At 42.9% G+C, this 17,938-nt stretch overlaps 1 protein-coding gene across 2 annotated transcripts in view; it reads left to right on the top strand.

Annotated features, from left to right (window-relative positions):
• Positions 1-17,938, top strand: part of CDH23 (cadherin related 23) — a 1,769,196-nt gene that overhangs the window by 1,098,952 nt on the left and 652,306 nt on the right. For both annotated transcript variants that reach the window (XM_077454574.1, XM_077454575.1), the window contains exon 14: positions 17,195-17,259. In XM_077454574.1, coding sequence (XP_077310700.1) covers positions 17,195-17,259 — 65 coding nt within the window. The remainder of the gene's footprint in view (positions 1-17,194; positions 17,260-17,938) is intronic.

The following is a 17,938-nucleotide window of genomic DNA, read 5'->3' as shown; positions in this document are numbered from 1 at the left end:
CCATCTGACTTTCTGACTTTTTCTGCTGGAAAGTCTGACCGTGTGTACACGTCATAACTGTTCTTTCACCTGTATCTCTAGTTGGCCCTTGGTGGAGGTTTCCATTCACTTTTCACTTTTATTCTTTATTTTTTATTTATTCTATTTTTGTGCTAAAGATAATCACTCACGTAATACATTTTTTTAAACTATAGTATTGGAGCCTATACACCACCTCTGGACATTCCCTTTCTCCTCCTGTTCCAATCCTTGGGTCCCAGTACCTCAGCTCCCATGACAGACGTCTTAAGCGGCACTTTTGTTGCAATTTCACCACTCCATATTTAGCTCATATGTAAGTACCCAAGGGGGAGAATCACTCTCCTACCTTTTAGTTAGTATTCAATTTTGTAAGGTACCCTGGCTAGATTGTTATATAAAAAATATAATATATTATTCTATAAATTTGTGTTTTTTCACAGATATTTAATGCATTTGTCCCTGAAAAGTGGATTAAATCCAGGAAACACATAGGGCTTATTTGATGCATCTAATCTTCATTGGAAATCCCTACAATGTACTGCGTTGCCGCATATACCTCCTATAAAGTCCCATTTTTAGTTCCTTTTTGTTTCTATTGTACTATAAAAAGCCTACTTGTCATTGATGTAGATTTTATTTTCAGTAACTAAAAATTTGTTTTTATACTACTAAACTATTCATAGGCTGTGCCCATTTTACTTAAAGGAGTTGTAATGTCTCTACATGTTTTACCTTAATGCATTCTATGCATTAAAGTGAAAAACCACCTGTGCTGCAGCTGCCCCCCAGAGCTCCCCTTTTTCCTTATCTGAACCCCATCGTTCTCTCAAGTCCTCATTGGATAGATAGCAGCAGGAGCCATTGGCTCTCATTGCTGTCAATCATAATTTTAATTTTATTTTCAAGCTTACCGTGTGTGTGTGTATGTGTATGTATGTATGTGTGTGTATATATATATATATATATATATATATATATATATATATATATATATATATATTATACATATATAATCTCAAACATTGCTGGTTTTAATAACATTCTACTTTGAGGTAGGCTGAGTCAGGCAAAATGAAAATTATATCTCTTTGTGAGCCGAAAAAAGCATATGTAAATTAAATTAAAGTTTTTTTTTTTTTTTTTTTTTTTAAATGATCCATTGCCCTGAGGTTTATGCATGTCTTTAGGACTTTCACTTGTGACACCGTATTTAGGAGTATTTTGTGGGTGCAATTGCTTTTCCGTATGTGTAGAGTGTATACAGGGACTAGGCTCAGGTTCAGTATAATCAGACCCTTTAAGCCATTCCTACTGTTAGACCCAACCTGACCATGACGACCAAGTACTGATAGATATGATTATTCTTTCAACATTTTGTGCTTTAATTCTTCAGAGTAGGTGTGTAAATTGGGGCAGGCTGGTATGGGCCCCAGGCCAGTACATTACTTTGCCCAGGGGCCCATGATGCTATTAAGATGGCCCTGGCTATACAGTAGGATAAATGATCATTGCAGGACCTACACGATACGAGTGGCCACATAATAGCTCCTTTTAAATTTTCTCATGATAACACACTTATTCTATAAAAGGTGACATATGTTACAGTCTGTTAATACATATACAACCAAAAGACGGTGGTCGTGTCCTACAGTGCTGTACAGCTGTGCCTATACCTTTTGTATCTTATATTCTATGCACCATGCATACAGAATATTCATCACATCTATTGTATAATGTCAAATGTTTTTACATTTCATCTATAATTATTATTACTTGGTGCTGATGACATTATATGTGAAAGCTGTGATATTACTAACCTCCTTAGGGCTGATTCAAAATGTAAACCAGACACTATGCAGCAGAGCTGGATTTGCCTATTTGATGTTAGGGTGCAGTAAAAAAATGTCAGGGGGGCAGAGAATGGGTGGTCAACAGGGCAGTATAAAGGGGGTCAGCAGGGCAGAAGATAGGGTCAGCAGTTTGTAGGGTAGTGTACAGCGGCTATTTGTTTTTACCGAATGGACATATGGAGCTGCAACTCGGTTCGGGTGCCCCCATAACAAGCTGTTTGCTGTTGGGTTACTCGATAGGAGGGAGGGGCCAGGAGCTGCGAAGAGAGACCTGAGAAGAAGAGGATCCAGGCTTCACTGTGCAGGAGGTAAGTATAACATGTATTTTTTTTTTCTAAACTAGATTTTACAATCACTTTAAGGTACAAAAAAAAAAAAAATTGCCTTTTAGAACCACTTTAAAAAGATAAAAGGGTTAGAGCAAATAAAAAATACACAGAAATGAGGCTTAAGAAAAAAAAATGCAACATACAATCATATGGACTGAGCTGTGTCAAAATGTTGATATTAAAAAGCTGTTGCTTTGATTTATCTCTGGTGTAAGACGTGAGTGCCTCTATACCAGTTTTGGATTTGCATAGGTTTCTTTGTAGATGAGCACCTGGGCATTCACCTACATAGGATGCAGTGGCTACCCTTGGGACTGTGATTTGGTATACTGTATACAGGGCTTTTTTTCAGCGGGAATGTGGGGGAATGCAGTTCCGGCACCTCGTACACTGAATGTATGTAATGGCAAAGGGTGCTGGGGGCTGGGAGATCTATTGTTGATGGGAGGAATCTACTTGAGGGAAGGGTCTATTGTTGATGGCTGCTGGAGGGTCTATTGATGCTGGCTGCTGGAGGATATATCGTTGCTGGTGTTCAATTGTTCCTGGGAGGGATCTATTGATGAGAGAGGGGTTTATTGTTGCTGGCTGCTGGAGGGTCTATTGATGCTGGCTGCTGAGAGATCTGTTGTTGCCGACAGGGGTCTATTGTTGCTGGGGTGGCTCTGTTGTTATTAGGGTGGATCTTTTGTTACTGGAGGGTAATTTTGTTGCAGGGGGTCTATTGTTGAAAGGGAGGATCTATTGTTGAAAGAAGGGTGTATATCTTAATGCTTATTAATTATAATTATGTATAAAAAATTACTTAGCACCACAAAATAATACTTGGTTCTGTGTTCTCTAAAAAGGGCCGTAAAGGAAGATGGGTAGAGGATGGAACCAATGGACAGTGCTTAGAGTTGGATAGGGGGTCAAGACAAGGAGTGACTTTAAAAGGGGAGTTCCTGAACCTATTCTCTGAGAAAAGAAGCCCCGACTGTATATAAAATATGTATACACCATGTAACAATAAAGATGACTATAGTCTTTGAAACAAACTTCTCTTGGAAAGACTGCTAAAAAATCCCTCATTAAGCAATGCATTCATAGCCCATTTACTGCTTCATGACTGCAACGCATTGTCATGCTCATTTACTGGTGAAGTATGCTTCAGTGACTTATCGAAAGCCTTTCTCCCTTGGCCATACCTGGCACAATTGTGATTATTGTCTAAGTAAAATTAGTAATTGATTCTATAGCTACCCTTCTTCTAGATTGCATGCATTAGCTAACTACAAAGCAATACTATAAAGCCTAACAGCCACTTGAACTAGTAAATGTTTCTTAAATCAAGTTTAATGTTTGTATGTGGTAAAGAGTCCAGTATATATGATATTTAGAGATTATTGTAAAGCACTGGGTAAATTTTTGGCGCTCTATAAATCCTGTATAATAATAATAATTATTATTATTATCCATTGGCTTACTTTAGTCGATGAACAGTGGCAAACAGATAATAAAGCTTGAAGTCAAGGCAGATGTAAAAACAGTTTAATTTAGCTGTGTATTATTTAAGCATTATAAGATGGATTGTTAAATAAACATTGTCCTGTGTTCTATGCTAGGCAGAAGAACTCTGAGGAGTTCTATTTCTTTGCATATTGCTATTATTCAACCAAATGGAACTTTACTAGAGGGAAGAAACGAGGGATGACCTATTTAGTGTGCTGTAGTCAATGGTCCTAGACAATATAGTCTGCAGAATACTGGGACCTGGCTAAGCTGTCTGGTAGGAGTATCAGGATCAGAGCACTTGCTGGATGCAGTTACAATATCTTTGGCAGAGAAAAGTTTACGTATGTATAATTCAAATGTGTATGGGGGGGGGGGGGGGGTGGTCTCAGCATGAAGCCACGTCTTTGCACCTGGGCCATTTACCCGGTCCGGCCTTACAGAAATCATCTACTGGGTCACTTTCATCTGCTATGTGAAGCAGCTTAAGCCATGTACCACATCAGACTCGGGCAAGATGGCACCTCCAGCAGGAACCAACATACCAGGTTAGCCTGTGGCCAGAGCAGCCACAGCAGTATGTATTTACAGGGAGCAGTGGAGACAACACAGATCACATCATGCCTCTTTTCTTCCCACTCAGTAATCTGTCTCCAGGCCTCCTGAATTCCCTGACAATGTCAACCAACATTAGATAGAGTGCAGAGGAGCAGAAGCACTTAACTAATACTGACCTCAGAGACAGCAGGTTCCCAGTCTCCGCTTAGCTTACAGGCTTGGATACCAGAGAACCTCCTCCCCTTACCCAGCCAGAGGCAGTGGTGAGTAGAGCCTCTCTTCTCACACTTGTAACAAGCTGGACAGGCACCCCTGGGGAGAAAACCCTATGGTCCCCATTGCAGAAGGTGTCCACTATGGCAAACCTTGAGAGCCTTGTGCAAAGAGTAGAGACAGCCATCAGTGTGCGTTAAACCTTAAAAAAAAAAGATGTAAAGGGCTCAGACAACAAGGTCACAGATATAGCACTGGGCACTGTAAAGCTGTGAAATGCAATTACAGAGGTTTAGATCACCCTCAGTTCCTAAAGGACTCAATTGTACCTTTTATTGGACGACTTGGAAAATTGAAGTCTTTGCCAGAACATCAGCCTCTGAAGCATCCCAGAAGCTACTTCACAGGCAGGCCTGTGAGCCACAGTCATGGCCATCTTTAATACCTACTTGGACTGCCGAAACCAGATCGACAGCACCATAGACAGAACACTGGGTCCCAGATCCATAGACCTGGTCCACCCAAGGGATGTGCTATGATGCTTGAATTTGTATGCTCTAAATTTAAGAAATGCTGCAACAAATTTGCCACAAAGGGCCACTGGATTTTGATCGTGCTGAGATCCACTTGCTAACAGATGCGTCCAGAAAGACCCTACAAATGTGTTGGTCCCCTGAAGCTGTTACTTTGAAGAGCTATGCAAATCAGGTCCATCATAGGTGGGGGCTATCCTTTTCATCTCATTGTACATAAAGGCAGCTACACTTTTGCCCTAAAACATCCATCTGATCTGCCAGATCTGGTTAAGTTTGCTTAAATTAAACCATTTCAAGTCCCTGACTGACTCGACACAGCAGTCACGTAAACTGGCACACAAAATGTATCTACCAGACCACACTGTGCGAAAAGGATCCAACAACGTCTGGAGAGAGCATCTACCCCACCAGAAAGCAAGCCTGGACTGCTCCCTGTCCTGCATGGGTATTGAGGTTCTGCCATATGTTCTGGCAGTTGTTTCCTTACTCTTCATTAAGTACTCTTGAGAGTATGATGAGTAGTCAGATCTTTTTTTTTTTTTTTTTTACCAGGGATGTGAGTGTATGATAAGTAGTTTGGATCTGTCTTTTTACCAGAGATGTGAAGCCCTTATATCAGAGGTCTTAGGACCCCTTCTATTGTTAATATCCATAGTTCTTACCCTCCTACAATTAACCTCAAAGTAAATATATATTTATATTTTTTAATCTCTGTTACACTATTAGCTTGTACACACTTGACTAAATTGACTAAACAAGTGAATCTATACACTTATACCCATTTTTTTTCCTCATTAAGTTAATAGCGATATTTCATGGGATCAACTGCTGTGCTTAGTTGTAGACTGACCTCCTCCCTCCTTTTTTTATAGATGTTGGTATTGCACCTGTTCCTACTCGGATCACCATTAGTCATGTATGCACTTAGAACTGGCTCCTGTTAAGCTATCTGCAAGATACTCATACAGGCAGCTCCCCTGCTGTTCATAACCATTAGCAAACTCTTAGGGACAAAGAAGAGTGGGAGTTATTTTCTTGCTGATATATGAAGTTATGTTAAGTGTTACTATACTTCTGTGTGGTACCTATGTAGTTTCTAACTCCGGTATTTGATACACCAGAGAAGCACCTACTCACATCCTGAAACCTCTATGACCCCCTCATGGGTTGGAAGACCAAACTGATGTGGGGCTGCACTCTTAAGGAATTACTTTGGGACCCTCCAATTCTTTTCTTCCTCTGGGACTGACTAAAATTGTTCAATAGTCTAACCAGACATATTTGACTGGCTTACCAGTTTGGTGGTGGCCTGGGTTGGACGTGAGAGGGACGGATGGCCTCCCTCCTGGTTACTCTTGAACACCGTACAGATTGCGGATGCTCAGATTTAGTCTTTACCATGGCTTATTTGAAGAGATGAAAGATCTAATCCACTTAATCCCCTATTAAAAGGATCTCATAGACTCTGAGAGGCAGGGCGGATTTTACTGTGTCCACTGGCCACCTAGCACATGTGTTGGTGAAGTGCTCTGCCCTTCAGGGCTTCCTTTAGCACTCCTTTATAACATTTACCCCTTGTTGGGTACCACCCTGTTGAAGGATATGACTGCATTTTGACAGGATAACCCTGCTATTTGTATTGTGTGTGTGTGTTTGTGTGTTTTATATATATATATATATATATATATATAGTTTTGAATGCTTCATTATTACATTCCATTTGGCCCAGGATCTCAGGTCCTTTGTACCTTACGGTGAATCTCATTAGGTAGCTCTACATACCATGACTCTCAAGATTGTTTCATGGAAAGTCAAAGCTTTTTAATATGCTTGAAAAACCGACTGTCTGCATGATCTGTGCACGCACAAAACTCATATAGCTTTCCTCCAGGAGACACATTTCATGGCAGATAGTATAACGAAATTACAAAAAAAGCATTTCCCTATGGTGTACAATAGCGCATCTCAGTCCTCTAAATCCAAGGGTATGAGGATTTTACTTTCGAATACACTACCATGGCAATTTGTAGCTTCTGATACAGAAGTCAGATTCTTGCTTTTAAAAGGTTGTACAATGTAGCAAATTCTGGCAAATGTATATTTCTCCAACTCTGACCAAATTTACTTTCTTGACTCTCTTTTGACTAGACTGGAAGATTTTGCAGAAGGCACATTAGCTTTGGGTGGTGCTTTCAATTTCCCTCTAGACCCATCAAAAGATGTGTCCTGAGGTCATGCTCAGCTGTCAGGTGCACCTAGAAACTCACTTAAGAAAACCCTATTCGCGTATCTACTTATGTACATATAGCAAAGCCTCCATCCATGAAACAGAGATTACTTCTTCTATTCATCTGTACAAGGATCATATACTAGGATCACATTTTTCCTACTGAGATATGCTTCTTTGCCCATAGCATCTGACTCAGGAAAAAGGTAACATTGTTATATTTTAGCTCATTCTTGTAAAATTCAGAAGTCTGTGCAGATGTAATCAAGGAATTGAAAGGGTTTTTCAAGCTTAACAAGGTTTTGATAGCTAACCCTCTCACACTTTGGGCCTCCCATAAATGTTGTTATATTACGGGTATCCTAAAAAAAAAAAAAAAAAAAAATCAAGGGACCAGGAATCATCTGGCCCCATTTTCAAACTCCAAAATTTAGAACTGTGCAATAAAGTACTCCTATGGTCCTCTAGCTTAGACACTGAAATTACTGAAACACGGAAGCGTCTGTGTAATCTCTCCCTTTAAGCCCTGGTTCACACTGGTGCGATTTGACATGTCAAATCGGCGACAATTGCCAGCAATGGCACTGTCCTAATTAGTGCGACACCGCATTTGCGGCGCTGCACCAATTTGAAAAAGTAGTTTCTGTACTACTTTTTGCAATTTCAGGTTGCGATTTCCATTGACATCTGTGCAGAAACCCATACAGATGTCTGTGAAATTGGTACTGACAGGGGAGGGCTGGGCCAGGGGGCAGGGATGCAATTGCCCCCTGGGCTGCTCTGATATGCGGTGGCAAAGGCTGCTGTGTCGTCAGCTCAAAATCGCAATATGCACAGTTCTTGAGCTGGCCGAGTCCAGTACTGTGATCCAGCGATGTCTTCATGTCAGGGCTGACAGTCTGTGTTACACAGCACAGCCCCGCCCAGCCCCTCCCTACTCCACACCATTGGCTGACAGAGGCTGGACCTGCTCTCTGCTCAATCTGAGCAGTTGGCTGGAATCCAGTGAGGCTCCTGGGAGGCTGGGACCATCCAAGTAAGTGAGCTCCTCCTCTCTGCAGCCAAAGAGTTTTTTTTCTAGCAGCCTGTGCCAGTACCTTGCCCTCCTAGGGCTAGGTGGTATGATGAGGGCTCTCACTGACATGCTGCAGTTTGGCTGCAGTGCTGGTGTACTGGAAGTCATCCTTCATGTTGCCCCTGGGACATAGAGGATGCACATTTTTACTGCATGTTCTGAAAGTGCACAAAACGTCCTGCATGCTACATGTTTGGTGCACTTTCAGAACATGCAGCAACAATGAGTAACCTAAAAGAAGTCTGAGGGGGTGAGACACCCGCCAGTACACCCGCACTGCAGCCAAACCGCAGCACACCAGTGTGAGCCTAAATGCTTGTATTCACTTGCAGCAGCCACTGCCACTCCTCTGAAAAGTGATCCATGCTCAGGTCACTTTTCAGAGGCATTTGACAGGCAGTGAATAGTTGATATCACATTTCATCCCTGCCTGCTTTAACCCCCCTAAATGCCAATCCCTGCAGGTAATGACACAGTTCACTTTGAACTCCACCTTATTTCCATTACTCTCTGTAGGTATTAGATGTGGTCTCACCTTTTTGTTTCCAAAGGGTACTTTCACACTGGGGCTATGTGGGCGGTAGTGGTACAGCGCTGCTCGTATTAGTGGCGCTTTATCATTGTTTTAGTGGCGCTAGCGGGGCACTTTTAACCCCCCACTAGTGGCCAAAGAAAGTGTTCAAAAACGGCCGTGTTGCATTCATTTCAATAGGCTGGGCACCTCTCCCAAACTGCCCCAATAATGCTGCTTGCTGGACTTTTCAGAATGTCCTTCAAGCCCACCGCCCCAGTGGGAAACCTCAGGTGGCATAAGAAGTGCTTTACAGGTGCTATTTTTTAGCACTAAAACGCCTGTACGCCCTAAAGAGAGTTCTGGAAATAAGGTGGAGTTCAAAGTGAATTTCTACACCTAAGTGGAGCCCCCCTTTCAGAAGATTTGAGGATATTATTAAACCTAGAGACTGGTGGACTTAGGCCACAATAGACAGATTGAAATTCTGCCGGTTCAGCAGACATTTCAATCTATCTCTATGCAGACTGGTTGTACAGAATTTGACTCCATCAACTGACAGTACAACCAGCGTGTCTTTATGTTTTTTTAGCGATCAGTGCTGGCTGCTATAGCTGCCAGCAGTGATCACTGTATTCTGATGGCTTGGAAACTTTCACCTCAGAGCACACACCGACACACGGCTCTTACGGAAGCTTGGTAATTCAAGTTCTGGGCTTCCCTAACATTACAGCCCTGTGGGGCTGTGACCAAGTCTGGGCAAGAGCTGGGATATGGCATTACTTACCTCATATCCCTGCCACTCCTAAACCTGCTCCGCTGCAGCACCAGGCCCACAATGCCCTTAATCTGGCTGGTGCTCCGGCATGCGCCTGCATGTGCATTTCTTACTATCCGCAATTGAGACAGGAGGAACCTGCACCCTGGTGAATCTGGTCTTCATGCCAGGGAGACAGCAGGACTTGCGTGTTTAGCCTGCTGCGCTCAGTGTGACTCTCAGCTACTCTGCTTGCTTAGCTTTCCCAGTGGTGTGGTGCTCACTCACCAGAGAAGCTCCGGACTCCACAGGTAGTGCTTAGTGTGGTGGCAGTGACAGCACAGTCTTTAGTCTTCATCTTCCTGCAGTCTCATTGGTCTGTGTACTGGGTGTGGGGAAGGGGCAAGCTCTTTTTCTCAGTCTCTCTGGGGGCAATCATGCAGTCTCTTTCTGAGAGACAGCTCCATTCTCTGAGAGACTGCTCCACTTCACACTGCCTGTACAGAGACTGACTGCTTCACAGTGCCTGCACAGAAAGTGACTGCTCTCTCTGTGCAGGCAGTGTACAGCGCGGTCTGTGCAGGCAGTGTGAAGCGGGGTCTCTCTCTGTGGACGCAGTGTGAAGTGGGGTCTCTCTCTGTGGAGGCAGTGTGAAGCGGGGTCTCTCTCTGTGGAGGCAGTGTGAAGCGGGGTCTCTCTCTGTGCAGGCAGTGTGAAGCGGTCTCTCTCTGTGCAGGCAGTGTGAAGCGGTCTCTCTCTGTGCAGGCAGTGTGAAGCAGTCTCTCTCTCTCTCTGTAGAGGCAGTGTGAAGCAGTCTCTCTCTCTGTGCAGGCAGTGTCAAGCAGTCTCTCTCTCTTTGGGGCAATGTAGAGCAGTCTCCCTCTCTCTCTGTACGGGGAATGTGGTGTAGATGGGTGGTGAGCTGATTCATTGGTTCAATGGGCCACTTGACTGGACTTGCCCCCCAGGCCTAAGGCTGCCAGCCATCCCCTGGGTACTGACATGCGGGTGCTTCTTTCCAGCAGCTCAGTGCGAATCTGGACTTAAAAGATGAAGCCTATATTGATGCACAACACTTTTAATGAATATGTAATATGTAATAAATGGGCCCTTGCCCATGCTCTTTAGGAATGCAAAACGCAGACCTTTATTCCTTCCATCTGCTACAGGCACTAAAGTATAGTGATGGACGAACTTCCGACGGGACGTTACGCGAACTGCGAACGCGGTCAAAAGTTTGCGAACCGCAAGGTTTGCGGCGGACCCCATTGACTTTAATGTCAGGCAAACCTTAAAAACCTCCAGGTCATATTTTCAGCCACAAAATACTTACTAGCTGTGCACACATAGTCCCACAACATGGACACTGACATAACAAAAGTATTATGTGAATCTGGGATCGACAACAACAAGCATTCTTTATTTATCTGTGAAATTTTGACAATTCAGGAGCGCATGAAGGCCATGGAGGAGAGGCAAGGTCAGGCCAGGCTATGAAGGGGAAACACCAAACTGTCCCTCAGTCCCTACACTGATAAAAGACTGCAGAAGGCTGCAGAATCGGTCAGCACTCAGCTCAGCAGCACAGCAGTCAAGTATAATATGCTTTCTATATTTGAAAGAAAGTATATTATACGTGTACAACCCTATATACTGTACACCTATACCTTAAAGCGGAGGTCCACCCTAAAGTGGACCTTCCGCTCATCGGAACCCCCCCCCTCCGGCGCCACAATTGGCACCTTTCAGGGGGGAGCGGGGTGCAGATACCTGTACTGTACAGGTATCTGCACCCACTTCCGGGATAGCTCTCTGCGGAAAGGGGCGTAGATTACGCCCCTTTCCGCAAGTGCCCGCCCCTTTCCGCAAGTGCCCCGCTGCCTGCTGGGAAACACACAGATCCCAGAGGCAGCTGGGACCGTCCTTATTGCGCAGCGCTACTCGCACATGCGCAGTAGGGAACTGGGAAATGAAGCCGAAAGGAAATGAAGCCGAAAGGCTCCATTTCCTGATTCCCATACCCAAGATGGCGGTGGCAGCACCCGAGAGACGATCTAGAGATCGGCTTCGGGTGCCGACATCGCGGGCGCGCTGGACAGGTAAGTGTCACTATTTTAAAAGTCAGCAGCTGCAGTATTTGTAGCTGCTGGCTTTAAAAAAAAAAAAAAAAAAGTCCCGGCGGACTCCCGCTTTAAAAGGACCTTTGTGGACCTAGTAGCTAGTGATTTGCAGACTGTCCCTGCTCCAAACACCAAACTGTCCCTCCCTACACTGATAAAAGACAGCTGCAGAATCGGTCAGCACTCAGCAGTGCACCATAATATACTTTCTATATTTGAAATAAAGTACATTATAAGTGCATTACAACCCTATATACTGTGCACCTATACCAGTCCTTAAAAGGACTTTTGTGGACCTAATAGTAATAGCTAATTAGCTAGCTAGTGATTAGACTGACTGTCCCTGCTCCACACAGCGTCCTTTCCCTACACTGACAAAAAACAGGTCTATTTATAAGGTAGGGGGTATGTCCATGTGCTGAAATGTCTCAATTGGCTGTCCTGTACCCCATGATGGATGTATCATGGGTCAAAGTTCTTCACAATGTAAACAAATATGGCCGCGGCGAACAGAGCCAGAAGTCCGCCAGTCTGGCGAATCACGAGCCCATCTCTACTAAAGTACATACTACTGTGGCTATTGCTAATGTCTTTCAGTCCTACTATATGGACCTGTATAACTTGAACCCTTCAGTAAGGCCTTTATCGGTAACAAATACCAAGAGATTCCTTACAAAATAGTCACCTGTTTTACCGGACACGTTAATACTCATCAAACTATTTCCTCAACAAAGTAGGCGGTGTGGGCATTGATCTTTCTTGCATATTTTTTTTGTGAGTGCCCTGCATTACAAGCCTTCTGGCAACCAGTCCTTATGGGTTTCTGCCTGTTTGGTAATCCACCTGCTATATTTCTTTAACCTTACACCCATGTCCTGAAGGAAATGCAAAAAAAAATGTTGATTCACTTATTGAACACAGCCAGGGCCTGTATCCCTAGTACCGGGAAATGCCCCAACCCACAGACAGAAATGGTTTGTCTGAGTGAATGAGAATAAGACATGGAACACCTTACAGGAACCTTCAGGGACAAGATTTATGACCAAAATAAAAAATGACATTGGGAAGAATATACAGTTTGCTCCTAAGTGTACATACTCTGGCAGAATTTATGATCTCTTGAACATTTTTCAGAGAATATGAATGAACACAAAAACTTTTCTTTCACTCATGGTTAGTGTTTGGCTAAAGCCATGTATTATCAATCAACTGTGTTTTACTCTTTTTAAATCATAATGGCAACAGAAACTATCCAAATGACCCTGATCAAAAAATTACATACCCCAGTTAATACCATGTATTCCCTTCTTTAACATCCATGACAACTTGAAGTCTTTTGTGGTATTTGTGGATGAGGCTCTTTATCTTCTCAGATGGTAAGGCTGCCCATTCCTCTTTGGAAAAAGCCTTCAGTTCCTGTAAATTCTTGGGCTGTCTTGCATGAACCGCACTGGAGATCTCTGCAGAGTGGCTCAATGATATTGAGGTCGGGAGACTGAGATAGCCACACCAAAACCTTCACTTTATTCGGCTGTAGCCAATGACAGGTCGACCTGGCCTTATGTTTTGGATCATTGTCATGTTGGAATGTCCAAGTACGTCCCATGCACAGCTTCCTGGCTGATTAATGCAATGCTGATTAATGTTCCTCCAGTATTTTTTGAGAATATACTGCATTCAACTTGCCATCAATTTTGACCAAATTTCCTGTGCTTTTGTAGCTTGCACATCCCCAAAACATCAGCAATCCACCTCCAGTTTTTCACAGTAGGAATGGTTTACCATCATAGGCCTTGTTGACTCCTCTCCAAATGTAGCGTTTATGGTTGTGGCCAAAAAGATAAATGTTGGTCTCATCACTCCAAATGACTTTTTGCCAAAAGGTTTGAGGCTGGTCTCTGTGCTGTTTGGCGTATTGTAAGTGAGATACTTTGTGACATTTGCATAGTAATGGCTTTCTTCTGGCGACTCGACAATGCAGCCCATCTTTCTTCAAGTGCCTCCTTATTGTGCATCTTGAAACACCACGTTTTCAGAGAGTCCTGTATTTCACCTGAAATTATTTGTGGGTTTTTCTTTGCATCCTGAACAATTTTTTCCTGGCAATTGTGGCTGAAATTTTAGTTGGTCTATCTGACCGTGGTTTTGTTTTGTTTCGACAAAACCCCTCATTTTCCACTTCTTGATTAGAGTTTGAACACTGCTGATTTTCATTCTTAATTCCTTAGATATCTTTTTATATCCCTTTCCTGTTTTATACAGTTCAACTACATTTTCCCATAGATCCTTTGACAATTATTTTGCTTTCCCCATGACTCAGAATCCAGAAACGTCAGTGCAGCACTGGATGAAAGATGCAAGGATCTGTCAGGAGTCTGGAAACTCATTGACCGTTTATAAACACACACTAATTGCAAGCAAACAGGCCACAGGTGAGGATGGCTACCTTTTAATAGCCATTCAAACCCCTTTGTGTCAACTTGTGTGCATGTTATCAGGCCAAAATCACCAGAGTATGCAAACTTTTGATCAGGGTCATTTGGGTAGTTTCTGTTGTGATTATGATTTAAAACGAGTAAACGCAGATGATTGATAATAAATGGCTTCAGCCAAACACTAACCATGAGTGAAAAATATTTTTGTGTTATTCATATTCTCTAAAAAAATGGCCAAGAAATCATAAATTCTGCCAGGGTATGTAAACGTATGAGCACAATTGTAAATGTTCCTCCCGGTACAAGCAAATGGTATAGAGCCTAGTCTCGCTTATGTCAGGCCAAGCTCAGTGCCTTCTGCTGTTGGTCCTCATTCAGGAGATAACAGCAATTATTTGTATGTACACGTGATGAATCTGAGATGGTGATATGGTAGGGGTCCACCTTCCTTTTTTTTTTTTCTCCTCCTTTACCCATGCAATTCAAATTCCTTGATCCCACCCCTGGGTGGGAGCTCACATATTCTCTCTTTTTTCCTTACTCTGTGTCCACACCTGTTTACTATTTGTTCCAGGAATTAATGCCTGATATTTTCTGATTCCCCGAATATTTTAATTTTTTTTTATAAAACTATGAGTGTCTGCATCGAAGATGATGGGTCGCAACCTCTGATGGCTCCAGTATCCCTTACCATATTGTTAAGATGTATGTCTTTAGTCCTGTATTATCTGAGCATTGACTTTGTATCTTATATGCCAATGTATGAAACCATGGTACTTTGACCCATGCCAACATTCCATGTAAATGATGTTAATGATCTTTTTTTGACATGGTGTTCTCTTTAATTACAAAATTATTTAAAAAAAGAATACGTAGTTGTTTGACTGAAGTTCAGCTAAAACATGTGAATTTTACCTTCACCACCAAGGAAAAACTTTGCCTGATATTACGGTTATGTGATAGAGCACCCCTGGGATAGTTTTATTCTCAGTAGAATAAAGAAAAACAGACAACTTGCCCATAGCGAGCATATACATGCCTTCTTTCATTTACTTCTTTCTACTTATATGGCAGAAAGGAACAAGCATGTTCTGTTGCACCTTAATTAGCCTGCCAACAACCATGTACACCTTTTTATATTTACTGCCAGGTTGGAGCACTTTGTGCATAAGCAGGGGATGAAAGGTTCATAGTTCATCAACCACTAATGTAGAGTTTTTGTAACACAGACCAGTGATATCCAATAACCCATAGGAGCGTTTAAAAATGTGACAAGTGTAATTCTTAGAGTAGGCAGCATACAACTACCCTCCCAATTATTAAAGTGTTTTTCATACAGATGGCAACTGAGACCTTTAGGAAAAAAGCTAGTGAAACTGCTTGCATATTATAAGGATAACTGCGTTTTCACATAATATACATTTATTCTTTCTATCTACTGTAGCACCCCCCTGAAGACAAAGTGATTAAAAAACGATCACCTTGTAAAAGAATTCATTCAGTTTAAAATCAAAATGAAATACAAAACATTTTTGTTTGGTTATTTAAAAAACATTAGAAATAACTTCTTTTTTTTTTTTTTTTTTTAATAAGTGATTATATTCCTTCTGTTCTCAGCTGCTTAAGAGCTGGGGGAGGAGAAGTAGCAGCACACTGAGCTTCCCAGTGAATGGCTGTGCAGCAGGAGAGTGTCAGGACAAGTTCTTCCCAGCATAGTTAGAGAACTTACCACAGTGTTCTCTCCTGCATAGTGTGGTCAGTGTTTAATAGTTAAGCAAAGAGACTGGCAGGAACACCAAGGACTTTACATAAAGGAAGCAATACATAGAGAAAAGGAGACTTTCCCATACAAGTACATGGTACAGCAGCCATATATCAGGAATATGAAATGTTGGGGTTAACAAACGCTTTAATATAAGGGCCCTTTCACACCGAGCCGCCCATAGCGTCGGCGGTAAAAGGCTGTTATTTTTAGCAGTGTTTTTACCGTCAGATTTGCTGCGCATTTCGGCGCTAGCGGGCGCTTTTAACCCCCGTTAGTGGCCGAGAAAGGGTTAAAACCACCCGCAATGCACCGCGATAGCTGCTTTTTGCTGGCGATATAGCCGCGCTGCTCCGTTGATTTCAATGGGGAGCAGCGGTGGAGGAGGGGTAAACACACCGCTCCAAAGAAGCTGCTGGCAGGACTTTTCCTGAAGTCCTGCCAGTGCACCACTACAGTGTGAAAGCCCTCGAGCTTTCACACTGGAGACAATGGAGCAGCTGCTTGAGGGCAGATTGCAGGCGCTATTTTCAACGCTATAGTGCCTGCAAAATGCCCTTGGTGGGAAAGGGGTCTAAGCCGAAAGACGAACGCTTAAAAGATCTTAGCCCTTGTACACACGGTCGGACATTCCGACAGAAAATGTCCAATCGGACCGTGTTGTCGGATAATCCGACCATGTGTGGGCTTCATCTGACTTTTTCCGTCAGAATGTCCAACCAACAAAGTTTGAGAGCTGGATATAAAAATATTCCGACATGATCCGATCGGACTTTGTCCAATCGTTTGTAGAGTATTCCCATTGGACAAAGTGCCACGCATGCTCAGATCAAATTCCTAGACCAAAGCTATTGACTACTAGCCTGAACGTAGTCCCGTCGTAACTAAATAACGTCATCGCGTTACGAACTATCAGATTTTCCGACAACTTTGTCCGACCGTGTGTATGCAACACCAGTTTTGGACAAAACCTGACGGATTTTGTTGTCGGAATGTCCGACCGTGTGTACAAGGGCTTAGATGTGCTTGCTCCCCCACTTCTCTTCTTCATAACATGATGGTTGGAGCAGGTGGTTGTTCTGTAGTCTACTAAGTGAGCTGGGAACATTTCTGATTAATAGCAGCGGATTACATTTCTGCTAGAATTTGGGATTTTTTAGCAAACGCATCGAACAAATATAACAAAATACTTCAAATCTATATTTCTCAGACCTATAGGATAGGGTTTGTATATACTTTAACAAAATGAAACCAACCCTCCCTCACCCCAGATGCATAATTATCTATGTATGTTTCTCTCTTTCTATAGGCTACAGACAATGACGTCGGAACATTTGGAAAAGTAAATTATTACTTCAGCGATGATCCTGACAGGTAAGAACATCAGGTGCTTAAAGAATTAAAAAATAAAAGCAGGCAATATGAACCCAACGCAGCTTCCTACACACTAATCTGTAATTAATTCAGTCTTAAAGTGGAGTTCCTCCGAAAAAAATACAAATACTGCAGCTGCTGACTTTTAAAATAAGGACACCTACCTGTCCAGGGCGCCTGCGATGCCCTCACCCAAAATCCCTCGGCTCTGGGTGGAGGCACCGGCATCTTCAGTAAGGGAGAGAGGAAGTCTTGCGGCTTCACAGCCTGGTTCCCTAATGCGCATGAGCGACTCGTGCTGCGAGTTTCTGACTGGTCCCTGCTATCTTCTGGGACCTGTGTGTCTTAGGCCGCGTACACACGGGCGGACTGTATGGCCTACTTAGTCCGTCATACAATCCGACGGACAGTCCGTCATACTTTCGAATGAACGGACTTGACCACACACGGATGCACAAACAGTCCGTCGAAAGCTTGCGCGATGACGTGTACAGCACGTACGACGGAACTAGAAATAGGAAGTCCAATACACAGCAATGCAACCTTCCGCCGTGTAAATCCTTTCTGAGCATGCGCCATTCTTAGTCCGTCGAACTAGCATACTGATGACCGTATTGTCCGCTGAAACCAAAGTACGACGGACAGAATTTCGAAAAAAACGAAATACTTAGTACGCCAG

Source organism: Lithobates pipiens, unplaced genomic scaffold (assembly GCF_037356315.1).
Source record: "Lithobates pipiens isolate NorthernLeopardFrog02 unplaced genomic scaffold, aLitPip1_a1.2 Scaffold_25, whole genome shotgun sequence".
In the NCBI taxonomy this organism is placed as follows: Eukaryota; Metazoa; Chordata; class Amphibia; order Anura; family Ranidae; genus Lithobates; species Lithobates pipiens.
This window is presented reverse-complemented; position numbering and strand designations above follow the sequence as displayed.